At 36.3% G+C, this 24451-nt stretch overlaps 2 protein-coding genes across 3 annotated transcripts in view; both read left to right on the top strand.

The window, feature by feature from the left end:
* Positions 1 to 15486, top strand: part of LOC109158258 (germin-like protein subfamily 1 member 20) — a 50582-nt gene extending 35096 nt beyond the window's left edge. Inside the window, exons 1-2 of one of the 2 annotated variants that reach the window (XM_019306160.1) lie at positions 13877 to 14056; positions 14875 to 15483. In XM_019306160.1, coding sequence (XP_019161705.1) covers positions 13933 to 14056; positions 14875 to 15443 — 693 coding nt within the window. In that variant the 5' untranslated portion in view covers positions 13877 to 13932 and the 3' untranslated portion in view covers positions 15444 to 15483. Of the gene's footprint in view, positions 1 to 13876; positions 14057 to 14874 lie in introns of those variants that run through there. The other variant, XM_019306162.1, reaches the window with a different exon arrangement.
* Positions 15487 to 23626: 8140 nt separating this feature from the next.
* Positions 23627 to 24154, top strand: LOC109158065. Its single transcript, XM_019305884.1, has one exon. The coding sequence runs from the start codon at positions 23627 to 23629 to the stop codon at positions 24152 to 24154; it is 528 nt and encodes a 175-aa protein (XP_019161429.1).
* Positions 24155 to 24451: the final 297 nt, after the last annotated feature.

Raw genomic sequence — 24451 nt, 5'->3', positions numbered from 1 at the left:
GGGTTTGCATCGTTCGGCTTTTACCCTTTGGCAATTCAGACACTTGGCCACAAAGTCTGCGACTTCCTTTTTCATATTCGGCCACCAAAACGATTTCTTTACGTCTTGGTATAATTTGTCACCGCCTGGGTGGACGGAGTAAGGGGAGTTGTGTCCTTCCTCCAAGATCCGCTGTTTCAAGTGGGGGTGCGTTGAGGGTACACACCACCTCCCTTTGTAGCGGAGGCTGCCGTCTGGGTGTGCTTCGAAGGGGCCCTCTTTCCCTCGAGTTAGGTCGTGGCAGATTTTATCTAGTTCCGAGTCCTATTGTTGTCCCGATTTGATTTCCTCGAAGAGGGTGGGCACGGCCTGTGTGCTGAGTAGATAGGCATTGGGGCGAGTTTGTCCCTGCTCTATTATTTCCAAGTGTAGCCTTTGGAAGTCCCTGTACAGATGGTCCGGTAGGACCCACGTGGTGTTAAGGGAATGATTCGTCTTTCGGCTTAGGGCGTCCGCCACCACGTTGGCTTTTCCCTCGTGGTATTGAATGTCTAGGTCGTAGTCCTTTATGAGTTCCAGCCATCTTCGTTGTCTCATGTTTAGGTCTTTTTGAGTAAAGATGTACTTCAGGCTCTTATGGTCGGTGTAGATCTTGCATTGTACCCCCATACAGGTAGTGCCTCCAGATTTTCAGTGCGAATACGATAGCAGCTAGCTCGAGGTCATGGGTGGGGTAATTCTCTTCGTGGGTTTTGAGTTGCCTGGATGCGTAAGCTATTACCTTGCCATTTTGCATTAGTACGCATCCTAACCCCTTCTTGGATGCGTCGTTGTAGACTTCAAACCCTTCCGATCCGGAGGGTATGGCTAGCACGGGTGCAGTGGTTAGTTTATCCTTTAATTCTTGGAAGGCCGAGATGCAGCAGTTGTCCCAACGGAAGGGGGTTTCCTTTTTTATGAGCTTAATGAGGGGTTGGGCTATCTTGGTGAAGTCGGGTACGAACCTCCTGTAGTAGCCCGCTAGACCTAGGAAGCTTCGGACTTCCGAGAGTGAGTTCGGCGTGGTCCATTCTTTAACGGCGCGAACCTTAGCGGGGTCCACCCTAATCCCTTCTTTGGTTATCACGTGGCCCAAGAAGGCTACGCTGTCTTGCCAGAATTCGCACTTGGAGAATTTAGCGTAGAGTTGGTTCTCCCTGAGGGTTTGCAGAGATATGCGAAGGTGCTTCTCATGTTCTTCTTTATTTCGGGAGTAGACTAGGATGTCGTCAATGAACACGATGACGAAGTCATCCAGGTGAGGTCGGAATACTCGATTCATGAGGTCCATGAATATGGCAGGCGCGTTAGTGAGGCCGAAAGGCATTACGGTAAACTCGTAGTGGCCGTAACGTGTCCGGAAGGCTGTTTTCTGATGTCTGTTTTGGCCACTTGGATTTGGTGATACCCGGATCTTAGGTCGATCTTTGAGAATACCCCTGCCCCTTTGAGTTGGTCAAATAAGTCATCTATTCGGGGAAGGGGGTACCTATTCTTTATAGTAACTTGGTTGAGTTCTCGGTAGTCGATGCACAGGCACATGCTCCCATCCTTCTTCTTAACGAATAGTACCGGTGCTCCCCATGGGGAGGTGCTGGGTCGGATGTAACCTTTATCTAGCAGTTCTTGGAGTTGCGTTTTCAGTTCCTTCATTTCCTTTGGTGCTAGCCTGTAGGGTGGTTTAGAGATCGGGGCGGCGCCCGGTATGAGGTCTATGGTGAACTCGACTTCTCTGGCCGGGGGTGCCCCGGGAATTTCGTCTGGGAAGACGTCGGTGAACTCGTTTACCACTGGGATGGCTTGTGGTTCGGGTGTTTTGGCGTTGAGGTCTTCGACTGAGCATAAGAAGGCCTCGTTTCCTTGGCCCAGATACTTCTTAATTTTCATCATGTTTATCAGCTTGATCCCTGGATTCTGGCGGGCACTGCAGTACGATACCCTCTTACCGTTTGGCCCTCGTAGGACCACTTTCTGCTCTCCGCACAGGATTTGCGCTTGGAACTTCCCTAGCCAATCCATGCCCAAGATTACTTGCATCCCATCTAATTGAAACTGGATTAGGTTACTGGGAAATTCCACTCCCTGAATGGTGATCATTACATGCTCGTACATGCGATCACATTTTATGACCTCGCCTGAGGCCACCTTGACTTGGAGTCGGACCTTGGTGGTGGCGTTAAGGCCGAGCTGGGCGGCGAACTCGGTTACTATAAACGAGTTGGTAGCCCCTGAGTCAAATAATATGATGGCTGGGGTGGCGTGTACTAGGAAGGTTCCGGAGACTATGTTGCTATCTCCGATCCTGGCCTTGCTTAGGGTGAGGATCCTTCCCCGGGTAGTCGGCGCGATGGTTTGGTCAAGTGGGGCGGTTTTGGGGTTCTTAGGTTCCTTGGCGAGAATTGGGCGACTTCCTTCGGGTTTCCTTTTATACCCTAGTTGCGTCCCTGGAGGCGGGTTCGCTACCTGTTGTAGCTGACATGCCTTGGCATAGGCCTCTCCGAGGGTCTTCGGTTCTTGGGTGGCCAAGGCCCTCTGGTGTTCGGGCTTAAGGCCTGTTAGGAATTTCCTGACTTTGATCCGGTGGGTACTAGCTCGGGGGCGAGGCGAGCCAGTCGGCAGAATCGTTGGTAGTATTCTGAGACCGGGGCCGTTCCCTGTCTTAGATTGAGAAATTCCTCGCACATGGCGGCTTTCAGGTGGTTGGGGTAGAACTGTTCTCGTAACTGCGTCTTTAAACCCTCCCAGTTGAATCCGGGGTCTTGTTCGTACATAGGCCCCTCGCGGGCCCACCAGCTGTCGGCCTCGTGCCTGAAGTAGAAGGAGGCTATCCTGACCCGGTGGCGTTCGGGGCATTGGGTCGTCCTGAACACCTTGTCGAATGTCTCAATCCATTCCTCGAGGGTTGTGGGGTCTTCGTCTCCCGAGAGGGTGGGTGGTTGATGTGCCGAGACTTGGTGGTGGATTTCCAAGTTCTCGTCTGTTGGCAGAGGTTGGGGAACGATAGTACTTAGTGCCTGGGCAATTTGGGTCAGGCGTTGTAGGGTTTGAGTCAAGATTTCTTGAGAGGGGTGTCTCGGTGTTCCTGACTGTTTCTTCTTGGGTGCCATCCTGGTGATTAAAGGTTGATGTTATTTTGTGTTTCAACTTGATATAATAAGTGGGGAAGAGATTTCTAATATTAGAGAGGGATGAAGTGCGGGGTGATGTGTAGGTTTCACAATCTCACTGCGCATCCTACGATTCCTGAAGCCTATGTTCCTAGATACCTGGAGTTCAAGCCTAATGTCCTAAAGTCCGGTCTTAAGAATCTTTTCCTAGGGTCAAACTTAGGCTCTGATACCAACTGTAACACCCCAGATTTTCAAGACATTTAAAACTTATAAAATAAAGGTATTATCTCATTAAATCCCAAAACGTAATACAAGTGTACGGGGTGCTATGCCACACCTGAGCTAGAGAACCCAGGTGAACAGGCTGACTAACTAATTTCCTCAATAATGTAATTGCATAATATGGCACGCAGGCCGAAAAAGGGAACTATCTACTTCTACGTTCCGAGTTCTAGCGCGCTCCAGTGACTTATTCTTCTGTGCCTGAAAGCCAAATATATCTGTTCAGCGAGAGATGCTGGTAACCCACTCCAACGCGTTGAAATACAATACATATAGAGATATATATATAGATATACGAAAACCATTATGAGCATGAAGATATATCCTACGAACTCTAGCTTTTAAAACCGGGAATGACTCAACAGTTAAGGCTAGACACCAGCAGTAGACTTGGCAAGCATAAGCATTTCACAATAGATAAAGCAGTTACGACAAGGCATAAATGGTAATCATAATCCCATCATAAACAATCCCCCAATATGAAACCCATAGTCACATCCCAAGGCACTCATAGTCACAACTCGTCCATATCACACACATAACACACATTGTTGGCGCTACGGGACCGATCGCATGCCCATACATGAGGGTCAGCGCATATACCTCTGACACAGCCCCGCAGCACCATGCCCCGTATCGCAACACGGGGAGGTCGATCGCAACCGACCGATGAACCGCAGCTCATCATAATGTTTGATCGCAACCAAACAGTGGACCGCAACCCAAGAGAGTGTCATCTGACCGCAGCCAGGATAAAGGACGAACCGCAGCTCGTATAGAAACGTTTGATCGCAACCAAACGGTGGACCGCAGCCCAAGAGAATGTCATCTGACCGCAGCCAGGAATACCAATCTGACCGCAGCCAGCTTCTGAACCGCAGCTCAGGATAACCAATCCGATCGCAACCGAATTGGGGTAGCACACACACATAACACATAGCAAGCACATGCAACCCACGTTACACATTGGGAAGGGGGATAAAGCGTACAACAAACCTATGCGTGATCCATCACATACTAAGGATAGCCCTAAGGGGTTCATACTTCTTTCACCTAGGTCAACGGGATACCAATTCAACTAGCATGCGATATAACAGACTCATAAACCCACGAACGGTACCCGAAACATCAAACTAGACATAGGCACGACAAACGGGGTCCGTTGGGACACCACGGGGATCGGGGAAACATCAAACGGGGAAGCCGAAGTCCCGGGTGGGGTGAGATTCCAGAGGGTAACCGGTGGGTGGGGGTCCACCCGCCGGCTGTCACTGTTCTGGGCAGCGGGTGCCCGGCGGGCAGCTGCCCGCCCGCCGGCTGCCCGCTGCCGGAGCTACCCGAGATTGCCGCGGGTAGGTGGCGGGTCCCCTACCCCCACCTACCCCCCCCACTGACTCTTTTCATCACTTTTCACCCCGGGAACCGTTGTGGAACCCGAAACCATGCTTAGACACTTTTCAACGTAATTAACGACAACACATAGACAATTAACGGATCAAATACGATAGACGAACGGCACATAACCTAACATGCTTTTCTAATCATAATCAACACCCAAACATGCGATTTCCCACCCGATAATCCAAGAATAAGATCATACGATACAACCTAGGGTTCTAATCACTTTTATATCAACAAGAATACGGTTCGTCTTCTAATTGTAAGATTCGGTAGGAACAATACATAATCATCAAGGATACCAATTAATCATCAAGAACATCATAATCATCAAGAACAACACATAATCATCAAAATCCTAATTAATCATCAAGAACATCATAATTATCAAGAAACTCCCAATATCAAGATTATCAAGATTCCCCATGGAATCATTAAATCAACATCAATAATAATCATAGTAATTCGCCATTTACAATCATATGGGGGAAACCCTAAGGGGAAATCATAGCTATGAAAATAGGTTTTGTTGAGACATGGGTTACCTCTTAGCCTTAATTAATTCCTTGGCTATGAAGGATCTTTCTTTAAGCTTTCTTGCTTTCTTGATTTCTTCTAAGGGAATTCTTGGAGCTCTCCTGGGGTGGTGGGGCGTCTAGGTGCTCCCTAAGTTCCCTATTTATAGATCCAAGGGTTTATTTAGAGTTTAATCCTATTGGGGTTAGGGGTTGGGTTTATATATTTGGGCCCATGGGCTATGGTGGCCTTTTTCCCTAATTAATCATTATAATTTATTCTTTCTCCCAGGTTATTAATTAATTAATTAATCAGTTGGTTTTAGGATTCGTAACACGGGGTGTTACAGTCATGTGCATACACTCACGAACGAAACGGTCGTGTCGAACGAAAACATAGCCACATAGTTGAAACGGGTTTAGCTCTCCTAGCCCGTGCCTCTGTTCCATATAAATTCTGGGATTTTGCTTTTGAAACTGCAGTTTATTTAATCAACAAAATGTCATCCGTTGTGTTAAATAACTCCAGTCCTCATTTAAAATTGCATAACTCCCATCATTCCTACCCTTTTCTTTGTGTCTTTGGGTGTCTATGTTACCCTTATCTCAGACCATACAATCGTCACAAAATGTCATATTGGTCCTTTACATATGTCTTCCTACTAGGTTATCCTGAGTCGTTTCGGGGGTATAGGTGCATGGACTTACAGACTAACAAGATTTATGTGTGCAGACATGTAAGGTTTGATGAGGCAGTATATCCCTTTGCTACTAAAAATAAATTGCAGGCTTCTCAACCGGTACAGACTTATCTGTGGGCTGAATCGGTTCTTTGTCCGAGTGCTACCGTCGCTGCCCCGCCTGAGCAGTCTCACGGCAGCATCAATGTCGCATGACCAACTTGTCCAGCCGGCTGCACAGCCTCGTGGCCGACCTCGAGGCAAATCCGTGAAGTCCACCGTCTGGACTCACATGATGAGCACTCGGAGTAGGTCACAGGCTCCACCATCAGCTTTAACGGTTCAGGTTTGTCCTTCGGATCCCACTTGTTACACTCAGGCAATTAAGTACCCAGAATGGCGTGAAGCCATGGATTAGGAATTTAATGCCCTCCTTCAGAATCAAACATGGTCTCTCGTACCATCACAGGCAGGTATGAATATTATTGGATGTAAGTGGGTCTTTCATATAAAATGAAAGGCAGATGGCTCTATTGAGAGACATAAGACAAGACTAGTAGCAAAAGGGTTCAATTAGGTGCATGAGCAAGATTTCTTTGACACCTTCAGTCCAGTGGTCAAGTCAACTACTGTCAGGTTACTTCTTTCTTTGGTTTTATCATCTGGTGGATTGTTATGAAACTTGATGTTCACAATGCCTTTTTAAATGGAAATCTATGTGAAATTGTGTACATGAAGCAACCACCTGGTTATATTGATGCTCAGTATCCAAATCACATTTGCTTGCTAAAAAGGTCTCTTTACGGATTAAAACAGACACATAGGGCTTGGTTTAATCGTTTGCACACCTTCTTACTATCTATTGGTTTTGAAGCATAAAAATGGATATATCCTTGTTTTACTACTCACATGGATCTGATTGTGTATATTGTTAGTTTATGTGGATGATATACTTATGATGAGAAGTAATCAAGATCTAGTTACTCAGTTAGTGTCAAAACTTTCTACTGCATTCAAAATTAGAGATCTTGGTGAACCTGTATTTTTTCTTGGAATTGAGACAGTTAAATGCAATGATGGAATTTTTCTTTCACAACAGAAATACATGAATGACATTCTAAAATGTGCTGGAATGACAGAATGTAAAGAACTATCTACTCCTATTACTACATTGAAAACCGTGGTCATTGATACAACATTGTACGATGATCCTACACAGTACAGGAGTTTGGCTGGTGCATTACAATATTTAACTGTCACTCATCTTGATCTTTCCTTTTCAGTCAATCAGTTGTGTCAACACATGCATGCTCCTACAATTTTACATTGTGAACAATTAAAAAGAGGTTTGAGCTATGTTAAAGGAACTGTAACTTTTGGTTTACGAGTCAGAAAGTCATCTTCCAGGAAAATTCATGCCTTTTCTGATTCTGACTGGGCTGGCTGTTTGGAGGACCGAAAATCTACAAGTGATTTTGATATGTTTCTTGGCTCTGCAAGAAACAAAGAACTGTGGCTAGATTATCAAAGTTCCAGGTATATCTGTCCCTGAAGTAACTTGGATTGTTTCACTACTGCGTGAGATCAAAGTTCCAGGTATATTTGTCCCTAAACTACGGTGTGATAATCTTGGTGCTACTTATATGTGTGCAAATCCCATCATACATGCTCGTACCAAGCACGTTGAGATAGATTATCACTTTGTTCGAGATAAAGTTGTTGCTGGAGATATTCAAGTCAATTTCATCTCAACAAAAGATCAACTTGAGGGGGAGTATTTAGGGGTGTGCAAATTTCGGAGAAATTTCGGTTAACCGACCGAACCGACATAATTCGGTTAACCGTTTTTTAACCGAAATATTTCGGTTCGGAGAATGGTTAAAGGTTTTTCCAAAATTCGGTTAACGGTTAATTCGGTTCGAAAGTGTCGGTTAACCGAATTAACCGAACGGTTAACCGAATTTTGGAATATATATATATAATATATTAAAATATTAAATATAAATATATAATATGTACTAAAATTCCAAATAGTCAAATGGATTATGGACTTATGGTATTATTTTTGTATGTTTTGATATGAATTTATTATGATATGTATTTTATTTTAATTGAATTTATTATTTTAGGAATTATTTTTAGGATTTTCAATTTTAGGGTTAAAAATTTCGGTTAATCGGTTAACCGACCGATTAACCGAAAAAAAGTTCGGTTCGGTTAATTCGGTAGAGCGCATTTCGGTTCGGTTAATGGTTAAGGCAAAAAAAATTTCAGTTAATTCGGTTCGGTTAAAACGGTTCGGTTAACCGAACGGTTAACCGAATGAACACCCCTAGGAGTATTAGGACTAGTATTAGGACTCAATGTATTTGAGTCACATTATGACTCCCTATCCTAGTCTCCCTATGATTCCTACTTCATATCCTAGTCTCTCTATGATTCATCTTGTATATATTTCCCAGTCTGTACAGTACATTCAATACAGTTTTATACAGTTCTCATCTCTCTCGCGTTCAAAAGTGGTCCCCTTTCTTTTTATATTATAAATATAATAATAAATAATAAATAAATAAATAAATAAATAAATAAATAAATAAAACTATAAAAGTCAGGTCTGCAAGTTTATTATAGCAACCTTGATTGCAAGACATTTAAGCTAACAAATTTTTATTTTTTTTAAAAAAAAAATCCACATTACATTCCGCATCATCTTGAAAGGAGCTCACTTGCTGGGATGAGGATAGTCTAATAACTTCTCAAAAAAAAAAACACAAGTTAAATTTATTAACAAGATAAAATTCCTTAGGATTTAAATAAATAGAACATGAGGGTAGCCACTTGAGCTATGTGCTGTGATACCAAAACATGTATTGGAAATTTTTAGCAAAAATAACATTTTAAGTGACTATTTTAAGTCCAGTCAAAGTGGTGTCGAATTTTCCAAAATAAGACTAAGAAATTGATATATTGTACGCTCAAAACGGATAATGGGTAATTGAGAAATTGATTCTCAAAGTAAACCCATTTGAGATTTGAAAATAGAGCTAGGAAGGCTTGAAAGTAGTCTTTATACCACATTAGAATGAGCCTAAAAAGGCTTGACTCGCGTGCACCCGCAACCCGCGTACACGATTGGCGTCAACTAGAAAAGGCTTTAGAGAGCTGTTTTGATTGAGTGGGAAATCAGAAATGTCTTTACTAGTTTACTATCACTGTATACAATGTCTCTTCAAATGATACTGTTGATTTTTTTTTAAAAGCAAATTGTTGTCTTGAGGTACAACCTCTTTTAGGAGTAACTACATGCACAAACAGGGCATAGCCCACATATTGAACTTGGTGGTCCAGGATGAGCTAAACTTTGTTGATAGTTCTTTTAAAAGGGTTAGGAATGTTGTGAGATGGATTAGGAACTCACGTCCAAGGCTCAAAATTGATAGGGTTATAGGGTAACCCATTTCCCTATAGAGCTCATAAGTGTATTTTCGACCACAGTTATGTACTTCATGACCTCGTAAGTGCACTTCCTAATTTCCGGTTCTTGTGAGTGCATTTCCCGGTCTCGCAAGTATATTTCTCGACCTTGAGAGCGTATGACTACCTCCTGGTCGGTCTCGTTACTAGTAGACATCTCGATCTCATTACCAATAGATCACTCACCAGAATTCTGATCGGTAATTAATCGGATCGGCTTATTTATCATTTACCGATCATAATTAATAAAAGAATCACATATTTTTTACCAAAATTAAATGTGGTTGGGAAAACTTTCAAGAACTGATTATTAACGTTAAATAATCCTAACCCGGCCATATGAAGGCTTGTTACACATTCACGTGGCTTGTCAGCTTTATTTTGACAAGTATAGAGTGTAAAATCCACCGCCCGTTCACCCAAGATGCTTTCGACACGTGGAGAACATGCTGAGGCCCCGAAACTTGTTCCCTATCTTCACCTATATAAAGCGCATTAAGTGCATTGATGAGGGGATATTTTCCGCCCAATAGACACCACTCCACCCAGAGCTTCCCGATCTTATATGGTCGGACCCATAGCTAGTTTTTCGAGCACATTTCTCACTTTCAATTAGCTTCCCGACCATACCATTCCACCTTCATTTGACTTCCTGGTCACATTTAACTTGACCCAAAATAATATACTTTATCAATAATTTTAAGCTAATGCTAGTAACATAATTAAAACTTAAACAAAGTTAGCATTAACTTTGTTACTAGCATTAGCTTAACCTTATTTTTAACAGTGCAATCGCTCATTTAACAAAGAGGGAGAAAAATTGTCACTTTCAAAATAATTGAGTGGGATAATATGGATACATGAATAATTCATGGATCAAATACACTATAAGGATATAATTTAGGGGGAAAATCGCTATTAATAATTACTCCAGTTGTCCCATTTTATCAATCAATCGTTATATCATGCACCAGGGCGCACAATGCATTGTGTGCCCTGCCCAAAACGACGTCGTTTTTATGTTAAGATTTTATATGTATTATGTTAAGAGTTTATGTGTATTCTGTTAAAAGTTTATGTGTATTATGTTAAGAGTTTATGTGTATTATGTCAAGAGTTTATGTGTAATATGTATTATGTTAGATTATGTATATTATGTTATGAGTTTATTTGTATTTTACTATACAATTCTGTACATTCGAAACAGAGGATTTTTTTTAGAAGTTAACCGTAGAAACGGGAAACGGAATTTCTAAAAAACTAAATACAAAACGACGTCGTTTTGGCCAGGGCGCATAATGCATTGTGCGCCCTGGTGCACGATATATTTTGCCTTTATCAATCCTATTTACTATTCATTGGTCAAACAAACACTTTCTTCTTTGTTTATTTCTATTAGCATTTTCTTATAATTTTTAAATTTTTTTTTTCTTTTTTTTTCTTTTTTTTTTTTTTTTTTTTGTGTTCAATAGTACGTACTTTTAATGTAGTTTCTAAATATATAAATTTTACATACTAATTATAAACTTAACATTATGAAAAATTAAATTGTAAATAACTTTAGTCTAACCTCGTTAACCGAACCCGACACAAAAAATAGGACAGAGGGAGTAATATTTTATAAGAAATAACTTTGTAATAGAATTAAGTTCATGTTTAAAAAAACAAAAATGATAATAATAATAATAATAATAATTTTCTAACTTTCAGCCAAACAGATTAAGACTATTTTCTAACTTTTAGACAAATACCTGAAAATAAATGTATTTATCGAAAAAATAAATCATTTTCCATAAAATATTTTATGTGCTTCCAAAATTAGGATTTTCATTATTAAAATTTAAAAACGTCTATTCCCTCTCCCGCCCGACTTCTCCTATTTAACCGGCGGGACCATCATTATGGTAGGTATAGCATTGTGAAATTTTTGTTTATATATTGATAACCTACTTCTCCCAGTCGTAGGTTTCCATATTTGATAACCTATTAATAACAGAATAGAACCACTAACTATTGAATTAAATTCTCCTACCAAACTAATACGGAGTAAATATTACTAAATGTTTAACAATTTTTTAAAATATAAAAATAAAAATACTTATAAGGTATAGATATATTTAAATAGCTAATAATAATTATATTTAATTAGTTGACTTGAAATTTGCTTCATTTCAAATAGCTTAAGGTCCATGCACCTTTAAATTCCTTTGGGATAGGCTGGTAGGTAATATGAATTGAAGTATGTGCTCCATCTCAACTAAAAACCTAAGCTGATAGTTAGATACACATTAATGGATATGCTCACTCATGACCTTTGGTCTGGCTCTGATACCAAATTGAAGTATGTGCTCCATCTCAACTAAAAGCATAAGCTGATAGTTAGATACACATTAATGGATATGCTCACAATATGTAAATCTTTCAATAAAACCTTTAATTTTGCATGGGAACTCGATCTCTGGCAAATTTTACTGTGGACCATGATCTAAAATGGTGTCGTTTCATTTAATGAAAAGAAACGGCACTCGCCGTGTAATTAGTTATGTTTTTATAACATATTCAGTTTCATTTTATATACATTGTCGTAGTTTCATTTCAGCACAATTAAAATTTCATTTTGTTTCTACTACAGTTTCATTTAACATTATACATACAGTAGTCTTATTACAATGAGACTTGTTATTGAATTTCATTCTATACACACTGTAGTCTTGTTACAACACCACTAAATTATAATTCTAATTCAACTACAATTTCATTGGACAATATACACTCAAATATGTGAAATTGTTATTCAGTTTTATTTTATATACATTGTAGTTTCATTACTACACAACTAAAGTATCATTTTGATATAACTACAGTTTCATTTGACAATATACACTCAATATGTGAGACATGTTATTCAGTTTCTTTTTATACATACTATAGTTTCATTTCAGGTAAACTAAAGTATCATTTCAAATCAACTACAATTTTATTTGACAATACACACTCAATATGTGAGACATGTTATTCAGTTTCATTTTATACATACTGCAATTTCATTTCAACACAACTAAAATATCATTTCAATTCAATTACAGTTTCATTTGATAATATAAACATAATATGCGAGACAAGTTATTTAGTTTTTCATTTTGTTCTGAACACACCAAAAATACATAATTTGTTAAAATTTAACGGCTGTCAGGGGCGGAGGCAAAGGTATGCCAAGGGGGGCCTTGGCCCCCCCCCCCCCCCATCCCCACCCCCCTCACCCCAATTTTTTTTTAAATATTAAATATAATATTAATTTTTTTAAAAGAATATTATATAGAATATTAAAATTTTGTTGTTTCTTCAAAATATTTGGCCCCCCCTCCCACTCTTAAATTAATCCTACAAGCTAAGTTATAAACTTCTTCATCTTCTCAACATCTCCTGTTGTCTCCCATTTCAAATTATGTATTCACTATATATATTGTTGACTCACATTCAAATTATTAAACCTCATTTAACCTACCTATTAGTTTCTTTCTCTAGAACCATACATATATGCGGTATATACGTTATAACAAGATAATTTGTCATTAAAATCTATGCATATTTTTCAAGTTAATTTCTGTTTTTGTTTTTTTGTTTTTTTGTTTTTTTTTTTTTTTGTTTTTGTTTTTTTTTGTTTTTTTTGTTTGTTTGTTTTTTTTTTTTTTTTTTGTTTCTAACTACATGTTTGGTTAATTTTTGTTTCATATTCTATTGTTTATTTTAAATAGTGGTTTTGTTTTATTCTAAATAATGAAGATGAAGGCATGCATTTGTTTGGTTAATTATGCAGATTTGTGATTACGTGATAAATGTTGTATTTAATTTAACATGCATAATAATGTAAATATTGTGTAGTATATGTATTTAAGAAAATAATTGCTATTATGTTATGTTATGTTATGAAGATGGTAGTTTTCAATAAATAATCAATAGTCTTTTTAAAACATGCGTGAATGTTTTCATTTTTTCAACCGTACAAAGTAATGTGCATTGAAAAACATATTACAAAATAATTTAATATAGATTCAATTCTAAATTATTTATTCTAAACTTTATTAAATTTGTAATGTAATGATTATTTTGAAATATGTTAACTGGATATCAATGTATTTGATTTAGTATTTTAACCGTAGTTGGCCCCCCGCACTATTCAATCCTGGCTCCGCCCCTGAGGACTGCCGTTTCTTTACTTAAAGAAACAATGTTGTTTCTGGACCATGGTCCATCGTATAACAATTGTCGATCTCCCCACCAAAATATATTTGTGTAAATAAATAAATAAAAGTAAAATAGATCACAAAACATATACATTCAAGTATAGCTATTTGAATTAGTATATAAATAGGCACCTTCCCCGTTTTGAATCCGACATATCTTCTAAAAAAAAAAAACTTAACAAAGCATTTGCAGATCGAAATAGGCGCAAGAATGGTGAGTCTCGAAATGGCATCCATAGTTATCCTTTTGGGTTTACTAGCTTCGTTTACTAGCGCATATGATAACAACCCCATGCAAGATTTTTGTGTTGCAGTTGCCGATCCCCAAGCTGCAGGTAGTACACATTTACATTTTCATCATCCATGCCTTTATATAATTTCTCTCATCTGTCAAAACTTGTGTGGGACCGTCTCATGAATCGAACTGAGATATGTCGGGTTCACGGGTTGTAGTCAATTGAATGTATATGTATCACAATTTCAATTATAAGTATTGCAATATTTATCATTAGTAATAATGGATTTTATTCTAAATAGTATCACAATTTCACATATGAGTATTACAATTTATTTCATAAGTATAATCACTTATAAATATTACAATATTTATCATTCGGAACAATTATTTTACCCTAGTATCACAATTTCACATTTGAATATTATAAATATCAATATAAGTGTTTGGTTAATTGGCTTTTTGCAATTCCAAAATGCTAAAATTCAAAAAGCTACTCCAAGCAACTTTTTCAATTAGCTTTTTTCATAAAAGAAATTATACCAAACAGCTATCCGCTAATAGCTAATTTACCAAACACTTTACTAGAACAGCTAATGTTATCAACTAGTTATACCCTCTAATTAACACAATCAACTAACAACTAACGGCCATTTACCAAACAGGATCAATATCTATTATAAGTAACAGTTTATTTATTTTAAATTGGTACAAACAACTATCCAAAATTCGACCCGTCTCACGAATCTTAACCCGTGAGACGTTCTCACACAAGCGTGACTCTTTCTTTTTTCTTATCACAAATATTGTTTACTGAACTAGGGAGCTAAGCTCATGCGGGTGACTCTTTCTTTCTTGGTTAACTAAATTGTGCATGCATGCATTATAATTATATTGGTTGTTGATACATGCATGCAGTGTTTGTGAATGGGAAGGTTTGCAAGAACCCAAAACTTGTTGAAGCAAATGATTTCTACATGGCTTCTGGGTTTAACACCCCTGCTGGAGGTACAAATATTAGTTCTGTGGGACTGATAACAAAGCTTCTAGATGTAAACCAATTCCCAGGACTGAACACCATGGGGTTGTCAATTGCTCGTATGGATTTTGCACGCAATGGCCTAATCCCACCCCACACCCACTCTCGAGGCAGTGAGGTTGTGTTTGTTATGGAAGGCACTCTTTACGTTGGCTTTGTCACTTCAAATCCACTCAACGGTGAAAAGAATAAGTTTTTCACCAAAATTCTTAATTCTGGCGACTCCTTCATTTTTCCTGTGGGACTCGTTCACTTCCTCTACAATGTTGGCCGCACCAATGCTGTAGTGTTTGCCGCTTTCAATAGTCAAAATCCAGGACATGTCACCCTTGCTAATTCTGCCTTTGGATCTGCCCCGCCAATTTCACAGGATATTCTTACCAAAGCATTCCGCCTCGACCAAAAACTCATTAACTATCTTCAATCACAGACCTGGCCTCTTATCTAATAATCTGCTTCTATGCTATTATTACTTATTATCTTTGAGTTGTATGCGGTTTGACATACAATATACTATTAAATAATGAAGGTAATATTATATATGTTTCGTTTCTGTATCAATTTAATTTTAAGTTGATATCTTTCGGTTTCGCTTTCATTCTAAATATTTGTAATGTCAAGGATGGTACGTATACTCTTTTATTAAATAACTACTTTTTTATGCAATGCGCGATTGTGATAATGCTCAATGTTTTTTTTTTAATAAGTACTTTAAAGTATATTAAGAATTAAGACAAGATTATATTGGAATTTTCATGCATAGATAATTGAATGTTGAATTTGCGTATTTAAATAGGTAATTCTAAGTTTACAAATGCAAGATAATATAGTCAAGAATGATTATAATTGTATTGGTATGGTTGAAACCAAATACGAGACATAAGGGGGAACCAATAAAAATTAGGTCATAAAATATTAAATATATACTAATATTGAAGAGCTAACTGCTCATTGCCAAACAAGGATATTGCGAGATAATTTCCCACTTTAATTTGTTGTGCGATTTGAATACTCTTTTTGTCAATAAATCCCCCAAGTAGTTAATATGATTGCGTAATTATATTTTTTTATTTTTTATTTTTTTAAACTATTATTATTATTATTATTATTATTATTATTATTATTATTATTATTTATTACTATTACTATATTATTATTACTATTACTATTACTATTACTATTACTATTACTATTACTATTACTATTACTATTACTATTACTATTACTATTACTATTACTATTACTATTACTATTACTATTACTATTACTATTACTATTACTATTACTATTACTATTACTATTACTATTACTATTACTATTACTATTACTATTACTATTACTATTACTATTACTATTACTATTACTATTACTATTACTATTACTATTACTATTACTATTACTATTACTATTACTATTACTATTACTATTACTATTACTATTACTATTACTATTACTATTACTATTACTATTACTATTACTATTACTATTACTATTACTATTATATTACTATTACTATTACTATTACTATTACTATTACTATTACTATTACTATTACTATTACTATATATTACTATTACTATTACTATTACTATTACTATTACTATTACTATTACTATTACTATTACTATTATATTACTATTACTATTTTATATTACTATTACTATTACTATTACTATTTTTTATTATATTATTTTATTTATTACTATTATTTATTTTTTTTTTTTATTATTTTTTATATTACTATTACTATTATATTACTATTACTATTACTATTACTATTACTATTACTATTACTATTACTATTATATTACTATTACTATTACTATTACTATTACTATTACTATTACTATTACTATTACTATTATTTACTATTACTATTACTTATTACTATTACTATTACTATTACTATTACTATTACTATTATATTACTATTACTATTACTATTACTATTACTATTACTATTATTACTATTACTATTACTATTACTATTACTATTACTATTACTATTACTATTACTATTACTATTACTATTACTATTACTATTACTATTACTATTTACTATTACTATTACTATTACTATTACTATTACTATTACTATTACTATTACTATTACTATTACTATTACTATTATTACTATTACTATTATATTTTTTTTTTTTTTTTTTTTTTTACTATTACTATTACTATTACTATTACTATTACTTATTACTATTACTATTACTATTACTATTACTATTACTATTACTTTTTTTTTTATTTACTTTTTTTTTTTTTTTTTTTTTTTTTTTTTTTTTTTTTATTACTATTACTATTACTATTACTATTTACTATTACTATTACTTTATTACTATTACTATTACTATTACTATTACTATTACTATTACTATTACTATTACTATTACTATTACTATTACTATTACTATTACTATTACTATTACTATTACTATTACTATTACTATTACTATTACTTATTACTATTACTATTACTATTACTATTACTATTACTATTACTATTACTATTACTATTACTATTACTATTATTACTATTACTATTACTATTACTATTACTATTACTATTACTATTACTATTACTATTACTATTACTATTACTATTACTATTACTATTACTATTACTATTACTATTACTATTACTATTACTATTACTATTACTATTACTATTATTATTATTATTACTATTATTACTATTATTACTATTATTATTATTATTATTATTATTATTATTATTATTATTATTATTATTATTATTATTATACCCTTAGGTCATTTTACATGTTAATCTAAACAGGTAATTTTTTCAAATATCATTTTACCAACCGTTGTTAATTCGCTGGTCAAATCCGCTAATGTAATCCGCTAACGCTAACCGCTAACTACTGATTGTCAAACAAGGACATTGCGAGATAGTTCTCATTTCAATTTGTTGTGTGATTTGAATACTCTCTTTGTCAACAAATCCCGTAGTTAATATGATTGGCTTTATTAATTATTTTATTTTTAATTTTTTCATGGTATTAATAAATACTTGGTAAATAAATATATGTCAATATTTTGTATTATAACATTGATATTTAATTAAAAAATAGTCCACAAAAAAGATAATAGACAATGTAGTGAATATAATCAATTGATGAATTTGAATGTAAAGTATTTTTACATTGGAGAAATATAAAGACAATATAACTAATAAAATTATTTCTCTTAATTAATTTATTGTCTTAATTAATTTATTGATAATGAATAAATTTTTTTTAATAAAGACATTGTAGGGACAATGTAACGAATATAATCAATTGATGAATTTGAATGTAAAGAATTTTTATATTTGAGAAAAATAAAGATAATATAATTAATGAAATTGTTTCTCTTATTTAATTTATTGATAATGAATAAGTTTTTTTAAATAAATACATTGTAGACACATAATTCTAAATTAAAGAAATGCATATGTATTATTTTTTGTTGTAGCTACTAAATTATTATTTAATTTAATAAGAGTAAAATATAGTACTAATTATGCCAACTTTGATTGGATGAGGTTCGAACCTAAGACCTTTCTTATTGAAATCAATGAGTAAATTAATGGTGAAATAACACAAATTAACGAAAAAAGATAATATTTATCGAAAAAGTTAACGGATAATCATATTCATTAAGGATAAAGTAAGAAGTCTTTAAGGAAAAATTAAAATCTGATCAATCTGAGTCATTCATTTGATTAAAAAATTTGACCCGCATTTTTTCTACCCATTATAGACTTAACTCTCTTGGGCTCTTATTAGTATAGTAGATAGTAGATAAGAAGTTTGTTATTATGGTATTAAATTTTGTAAGTTAATCCCATTTTAATGCAATTTAAAATTAGTTACTGAGTAAATTTCAATTTTGGTCCTGTGACTATTGGGGTCTTGTTAATTGCAATCCAGGACTTTTAAAACTGTTAAGAGTTAATTCCCAAAGTGGTCCTCCGACTATGATATTTTCTCAAATTGGTTCATTGACTTTTAATTGCACCCAAAGTGGTCCTTCGACTATTGACTTTTAAGCTAAAATGGTCATCCTCTGATAGTTTTGGTGTTAAGTGAGTGTTTAAATGATGGGTAAAATTGGCAATTCAGTGTTTTACTATAGTCAGAGAACTACTTTTGGTGCAATTAAAAGTCAAATGATCAATTTGAACTATCTAGTTAATATTTTAAAAGAAAATTTCATTTTAATGAACTATCTAGTTAATATAATCTAAAAGTTTCAGTTGTGTATTATCGTATTTAAATTAATATAAAATACTTAGAGTTGATGTAATTAAATTAAAAAGTATTTATGAATATAATATTAATAGCGATGATATATAATTTGTTCCAACCATTTCATATTTATTATAAATATTCTTTTATAACGTTTTGAAGTTTTTTTTTCTCCGCCTCCACTGACCAACATTTTATGTTCTGCCCCTATAAACTAATATTGTATTTTTGTAATAGATAATGATTTTTTTTAGGTAAAATCGCACTTTTTGTCCCTTCATTAGTACCTCATTTGCAATGTTATCCTTGCTTTCCAATTTGAACAGATTTGGTCCCTCAATTAGTCCGACGTTAGTCAATTTAATCCTTCTGTTAGTTAATCATCCTAAACTCCATTTACAGCACAGATATTATAGGAATTTCACTTAGCATTGATTATATCAACCCCATTTCTTCCCGTTCCTCCGCCCGGTCTGCCATTTCCTCCAAAGATCAGGCTCCTTCTTCTAAGCCAATACAGCTCGACTATCGCTAACATACATAAACATCCTTTTCCCTGAGCCCATTGAAGATTTTGGCTTTCTAGCGAGTCATCATCTTCCAAGATGCGCACTCGCTGCTCAGATTATCACTACTTATTGTTAACTCGTTCTGCTTCTCAGACCCAACGACCCAATCGGGTTCTTTGATATAAACTGACCCTTTAATCGGAGCTACTGTTGAGTTTTTCCCCTGCTTATGGTTTTCGAGATGGATTGTTGGAGAACCCGAATCAATTTCCCTTTCGTGATCTAGATAGGAATGCAAAACCTCCATGCGAGAAGCTCTGGAGGAACTGATAGGAAGAACCATTCTCGAGAGGACTGAAAAATATCCCCCGATCGAGGGGTCCCGCGCTTTATCGGATCGGAGCTCTATATGAAGCCAGAGCCCAGCAGCAGGCCGGAGTGGCTTCAGTTTCTGGGGATTGGCTGCAGAGGGATGGAGGCAAAGGAGGTGGAACTCTCGAAGGTATAAGAGCGATCGTTGCTATTGTACGAATAGATGTCGACGAAGGCGGTGGAGAGCGGTGTCGAGGTGTTCGCACTAACAGAGGCGTCGAAAATTGATCGGAACGTTGTTGTTTCCTCCGAGTGAACCTTAGACGACAGTTGCGCCACGTCGGGAACATAGCAGAAGAATGACCCAAGTCATCTAACGGGTCCAATATCACCACTTGGAAATCCTTCCGCCGCCACGCTTCCATGGCGGCATCGCCGCCCATGAAGCAAACGCTTAGTTTACCAACACCGTTCCCCATATTATAGAAACAAAAACAAAACCTCCCAGTCCGAGGTTAATAACAAATCAAAGAAATGAAGTAACTTTCGATTATTTCTGTCAAAACCCACCAAAGCTCAGACGCCCATTTCTCTAAAAAATGGCAATTTACTAATTTCTGAATTCTCGAGTGTGAAGCTAAGATGAAGAAGGAGAAGAGAGAGAAGGGGGTTGGGGTGGAGTTAACTTTTGAGTGGGGGTGTTTTCTTTAATAAAAAAATAAAAAATAAAAGCACAGCATAAACTTTTTATTTTTACATTTTCGGTTATGTGAAATTCCTATAATACTCATGCTGTAAACGGAGTTTAGGATGATTAACTAACAGAAGGACTAAATTGATTAACGTCGGACTAATTGAGGGACGAAATCTGTTCAAATTGGAAAGTAAGGATAACATTGCAAATCGGGTACTAATTGAGGGACCAAAAGTACGATTTCCCCTTTTTTGTTATTATCTTTCTTATCCGTTTGTATTTAATTGTTATTTTTTTCTTTTTTTTTTTAATAAGTAATGGTTTATGTGTGTTTCCATTTAGTTGTAATTTTTCACAATAGTTTTGTCATTATATGTATGCCTATATATGATCATAGAAAATCAAAAGTTAATGTTAATTTGTACAACTATATATAAGTACTAGGCTAATAATCAAAATTATTATTCTAAGTTATTTCTTAATAAGAAATAACTTTGTAATAGAATTACGTTCATGTTTAAAAAACAAAAAAAAAAAAAAAAAAAAAAAAAAAAAAAAACAAAACAAAACAAAAACCAAAATCTAAAACAAAAAAAAAAAAAAACAAAAAAAACAAAAAAAAAATACAATTTTTTAACTTTCCCAAACAGATTAAGACTATTTTCTAACTTTTAGACAAATACCTGAAAATAAAAGTATCTATCGAAAAAATAAATCATTTTTCATAAAATATTTTCTATGCTTCCAAAATTTGGATTTTCAATATTAAAATTTAAAAGGGAAAATGGCACTTTTCCTCCCTAAATTATATACTTATAACACTGTTTCCCCCTCAATTATTTATGTAAGCACATTAGCCCCCTCAATTATTTTAAAAGTGGTGTTTTTCCCCTAAATATATTAAATTGACATTTCTACCCTTAAAGCAAACATTTTATTTATTTTACTTCTCCAACAAATTATTGCGTATATGTAGCGATTACCATGGTTCGGTTCGAACTGAACCAGACACTATAGCAATCGAATTAAAAGTTTTCAGTTATGATTAAGATCTAGAACCCAATATTTGGATTTCAATTTATTAAATTTAAGAATTAAAAAAAAAACGGGATCATGAACCGTGAACTGGCGGTTCCGGATCCAGTTCGCGATTTTGAACCGTCTTTATTTTAAAATTTTATTTTATATTTTAAAATAGTCTAAATTCAACAATAAATGTATTTATTTTTTCAGTTCAAAACATGAACCGGCCATTCCGGTTAGCGATTTTAATAAACTCTAAATATCGCGTTTTGATTATAAATTGTAATTGGAATATTTTGGTTTGGTTGCTATAGTATCTGTTTGGTTTGAACCAAATTATAGTAATAATTTGTTGGAGAATAAAAATAAATGAAATATTAATTTTAAATATTTATTTTAAAGGTAAATATGTCCATTTAACCACATGCTAGTGTGGCAACCGGTGAGGGGTGTACAGGTTACGGAGATCCAACCAGGTTTATTCCTTTTTGTTTTCTTTCACAAAACGGATGTGGATTATGTGTTGGATGGGGGACCGTGGGCTTTCGAGAACAACACGCTAGTGTGCCGCGAGGTGATAGGGGGGGGCGGTACCGTGTGAGGTGCCACTGAACAGTGTTGACATGTGGGTTCAATTGCATGAGTTACCGATGGGCTATACATCACATACGGTCCTTGAGCAGGCGGGGAATTTTATTGGAAAGTTTGTGAAACATGATGATAGGTTTGCGGGAGCACCTTGGTTGACCTTTTATTGTATTCGGGTATCGATTGAGGTAGATAAGCCACTGCGGAGGCGTATGAAACTCGTTAAAAGGGACAAGACTACGTGTTGGGTGCACTTTAAATATGAACGTTTGCACAAGTTTTGCTTTTTCTGTGGCCTTATGGGACATGTGCATACCTTTTGTATAAGGGCAAGAGAGAGTACGTTTAATGGTGGAGAAATGCTTGTATGGGGTTGAGATGAGAGCGGGAGGAAATCGGGGGGCTACAAGGGAGATTGGTGGAAGTTGGCTGGTGCCTGTAGGGGGGAAACCGCTACCGTTGCCGAAATTTGTGGTGGGTGGTGGCCGTGAGGGTGAGGGGGAGGGAGTTGATGAGGGGGTAGTGGATCATGGGGAACCGGCAAGCAAGAGTGTCACGGCGTCGGCAAAACGCCGTCGGGAGGGGGCTGGGGTGGAAGGCCGAAGGGGCCGGGGTGAGGATGTTGCAATGGTGGATGTGTCAAAAAACTTGTGTGCAGCGGGACTTGGATTACAGTCCCGCCCGTTCTCATGAATACGCTAAGTTGGAACTGTCGTGGCTTGGGCAATCCACGCACAGTTCAAGAAGTTGTGGACATTGTGTCCCGAAAGAAGCCTGAATTTATTTTTTTAATGGAGACTATGGTGGAATGAGTTCATGCGGATAGACTTCGTGTCACGATTGGCTATGAGGGGTTGTTTTACGTGGATAATGATGGTTTAAGTGGTGGTCTTGCGTTGTTCTAGAGGAAAAATAACACGGCTACGTTGTTGAGTTACTCTAAGAACCATGTGGATGTGGAAGTTAGAACATGAGATAAGCAGTGGCGTATGACATGCTTCTATGGTCCGTCGCAGAGGCATAGAAGACAGGAATCTTGGGATATGCTGACAAACCTGAGAGGAAGATCCCAATTACCGTGGGTGGTGGTGGGAGATTTTAATGATCTCCTATATCAGTGTGAGAAAAGGGGGGGGGGGGGGGGGCGGGGGGGGGGGGGGGGGGGGGGGGGAATCCGCACCCGCCTAGGCTCCTGCGGGGGTTTTGGGAAACCCTAGATAATTGTGGCTTAATGCAATTACCCATGAGGGGTCACCAGTTTACGTGGGAGAAGAGTAGAGGAAAGAGTAACCGGCTTGAGGAGAGACTGGATAAAGTGCTGGCAACGGCTGAGTGGTGTGGACTGAATGGGCAGGCAGGGGTGGAGAATATTCTGACACGTAAATCTGATCACTCGATTCTTTTCCTCAGTATTGATGCAATACGCGTCCATGAGAGAAGGGGACCAAGGGGTTTTAAGTTTGAAATGGCATGGCTTCAGGATACGGGGTGTAGGGATGTGGTGGAATCAGCCTGGCAGAGTGGGAAAGATGAGGGACTGTTGAATTGTCAGCAGTATTGTAGGGAGAGGTTGATGAGGTGGGGGAGAGATCGTTTCCATCAGTCTGGTCGCCGCATCAGTGAGTTAAAGAAGAGACAGGGGGCTATCAGGAATAGGCGGGATCCGGCGGCCTTGGCCGAGATCCAGACGATTGATGATCAACTTGCCTGCCTAATTAAAAGCCCAAGAGGATGTGTTTTAGAGGCAGCGGGCGAAGCAGCATTGGCTTAGTGGCGCGGATGCAAACACAAAATTTTACCACAGGTTTGCCTCTACACGTAAAAAGAAAAATTCTGTTACTAAGATTATGAATAATGCTGGGGTGTGGGTAGAAGGAGATGTTATGTGCACTGTTATATTGGATTATTTTAAATCTATATTTGCCTCTGAATTCTCGTATGGAGACGATCCGATTTTTTATGAGTTTGAACCCCGAATTACGAATGATCAGAATGTAGCGTTGTTGCGTCCTTTTAACTCTGAGGAGGTGAAAGAGGCGTTAGCATCAATGTATCCTGACAAGGCTCC

Source organism: Ipomoea nil, unplaced genomic scaffold (genome assembly GCF_001879475.1).
Source record: "Ipomoea nil cultivar Tokyo-kokei standard unplaced genomic scaffold, Asagao_1.1 scaffold2805, whole genome shotgun sequence".
Classification (NCBI taxonomy): Eukaryota; Viridiplantae; Streptophyta; class Magnoliopsida; order Solanales; family Convolvulaceae; genus Ipomoea; species Ipomoea nil.
Note: the sequence above shows the minus strand (reverse complement) of the source record. Positions and strands in the feature narration are given on the sequence as shown.

Bases quoted from the DNA above. Each gene is read 5' to 3' on its own strand.
- LOC109158065 (XM_019305884.1), top strand. From the start codon at position 23,627: ATGAGGGGTCACCAGTTTACGTGGGAGAAGAGTAGAGGAAAGAGTAAC.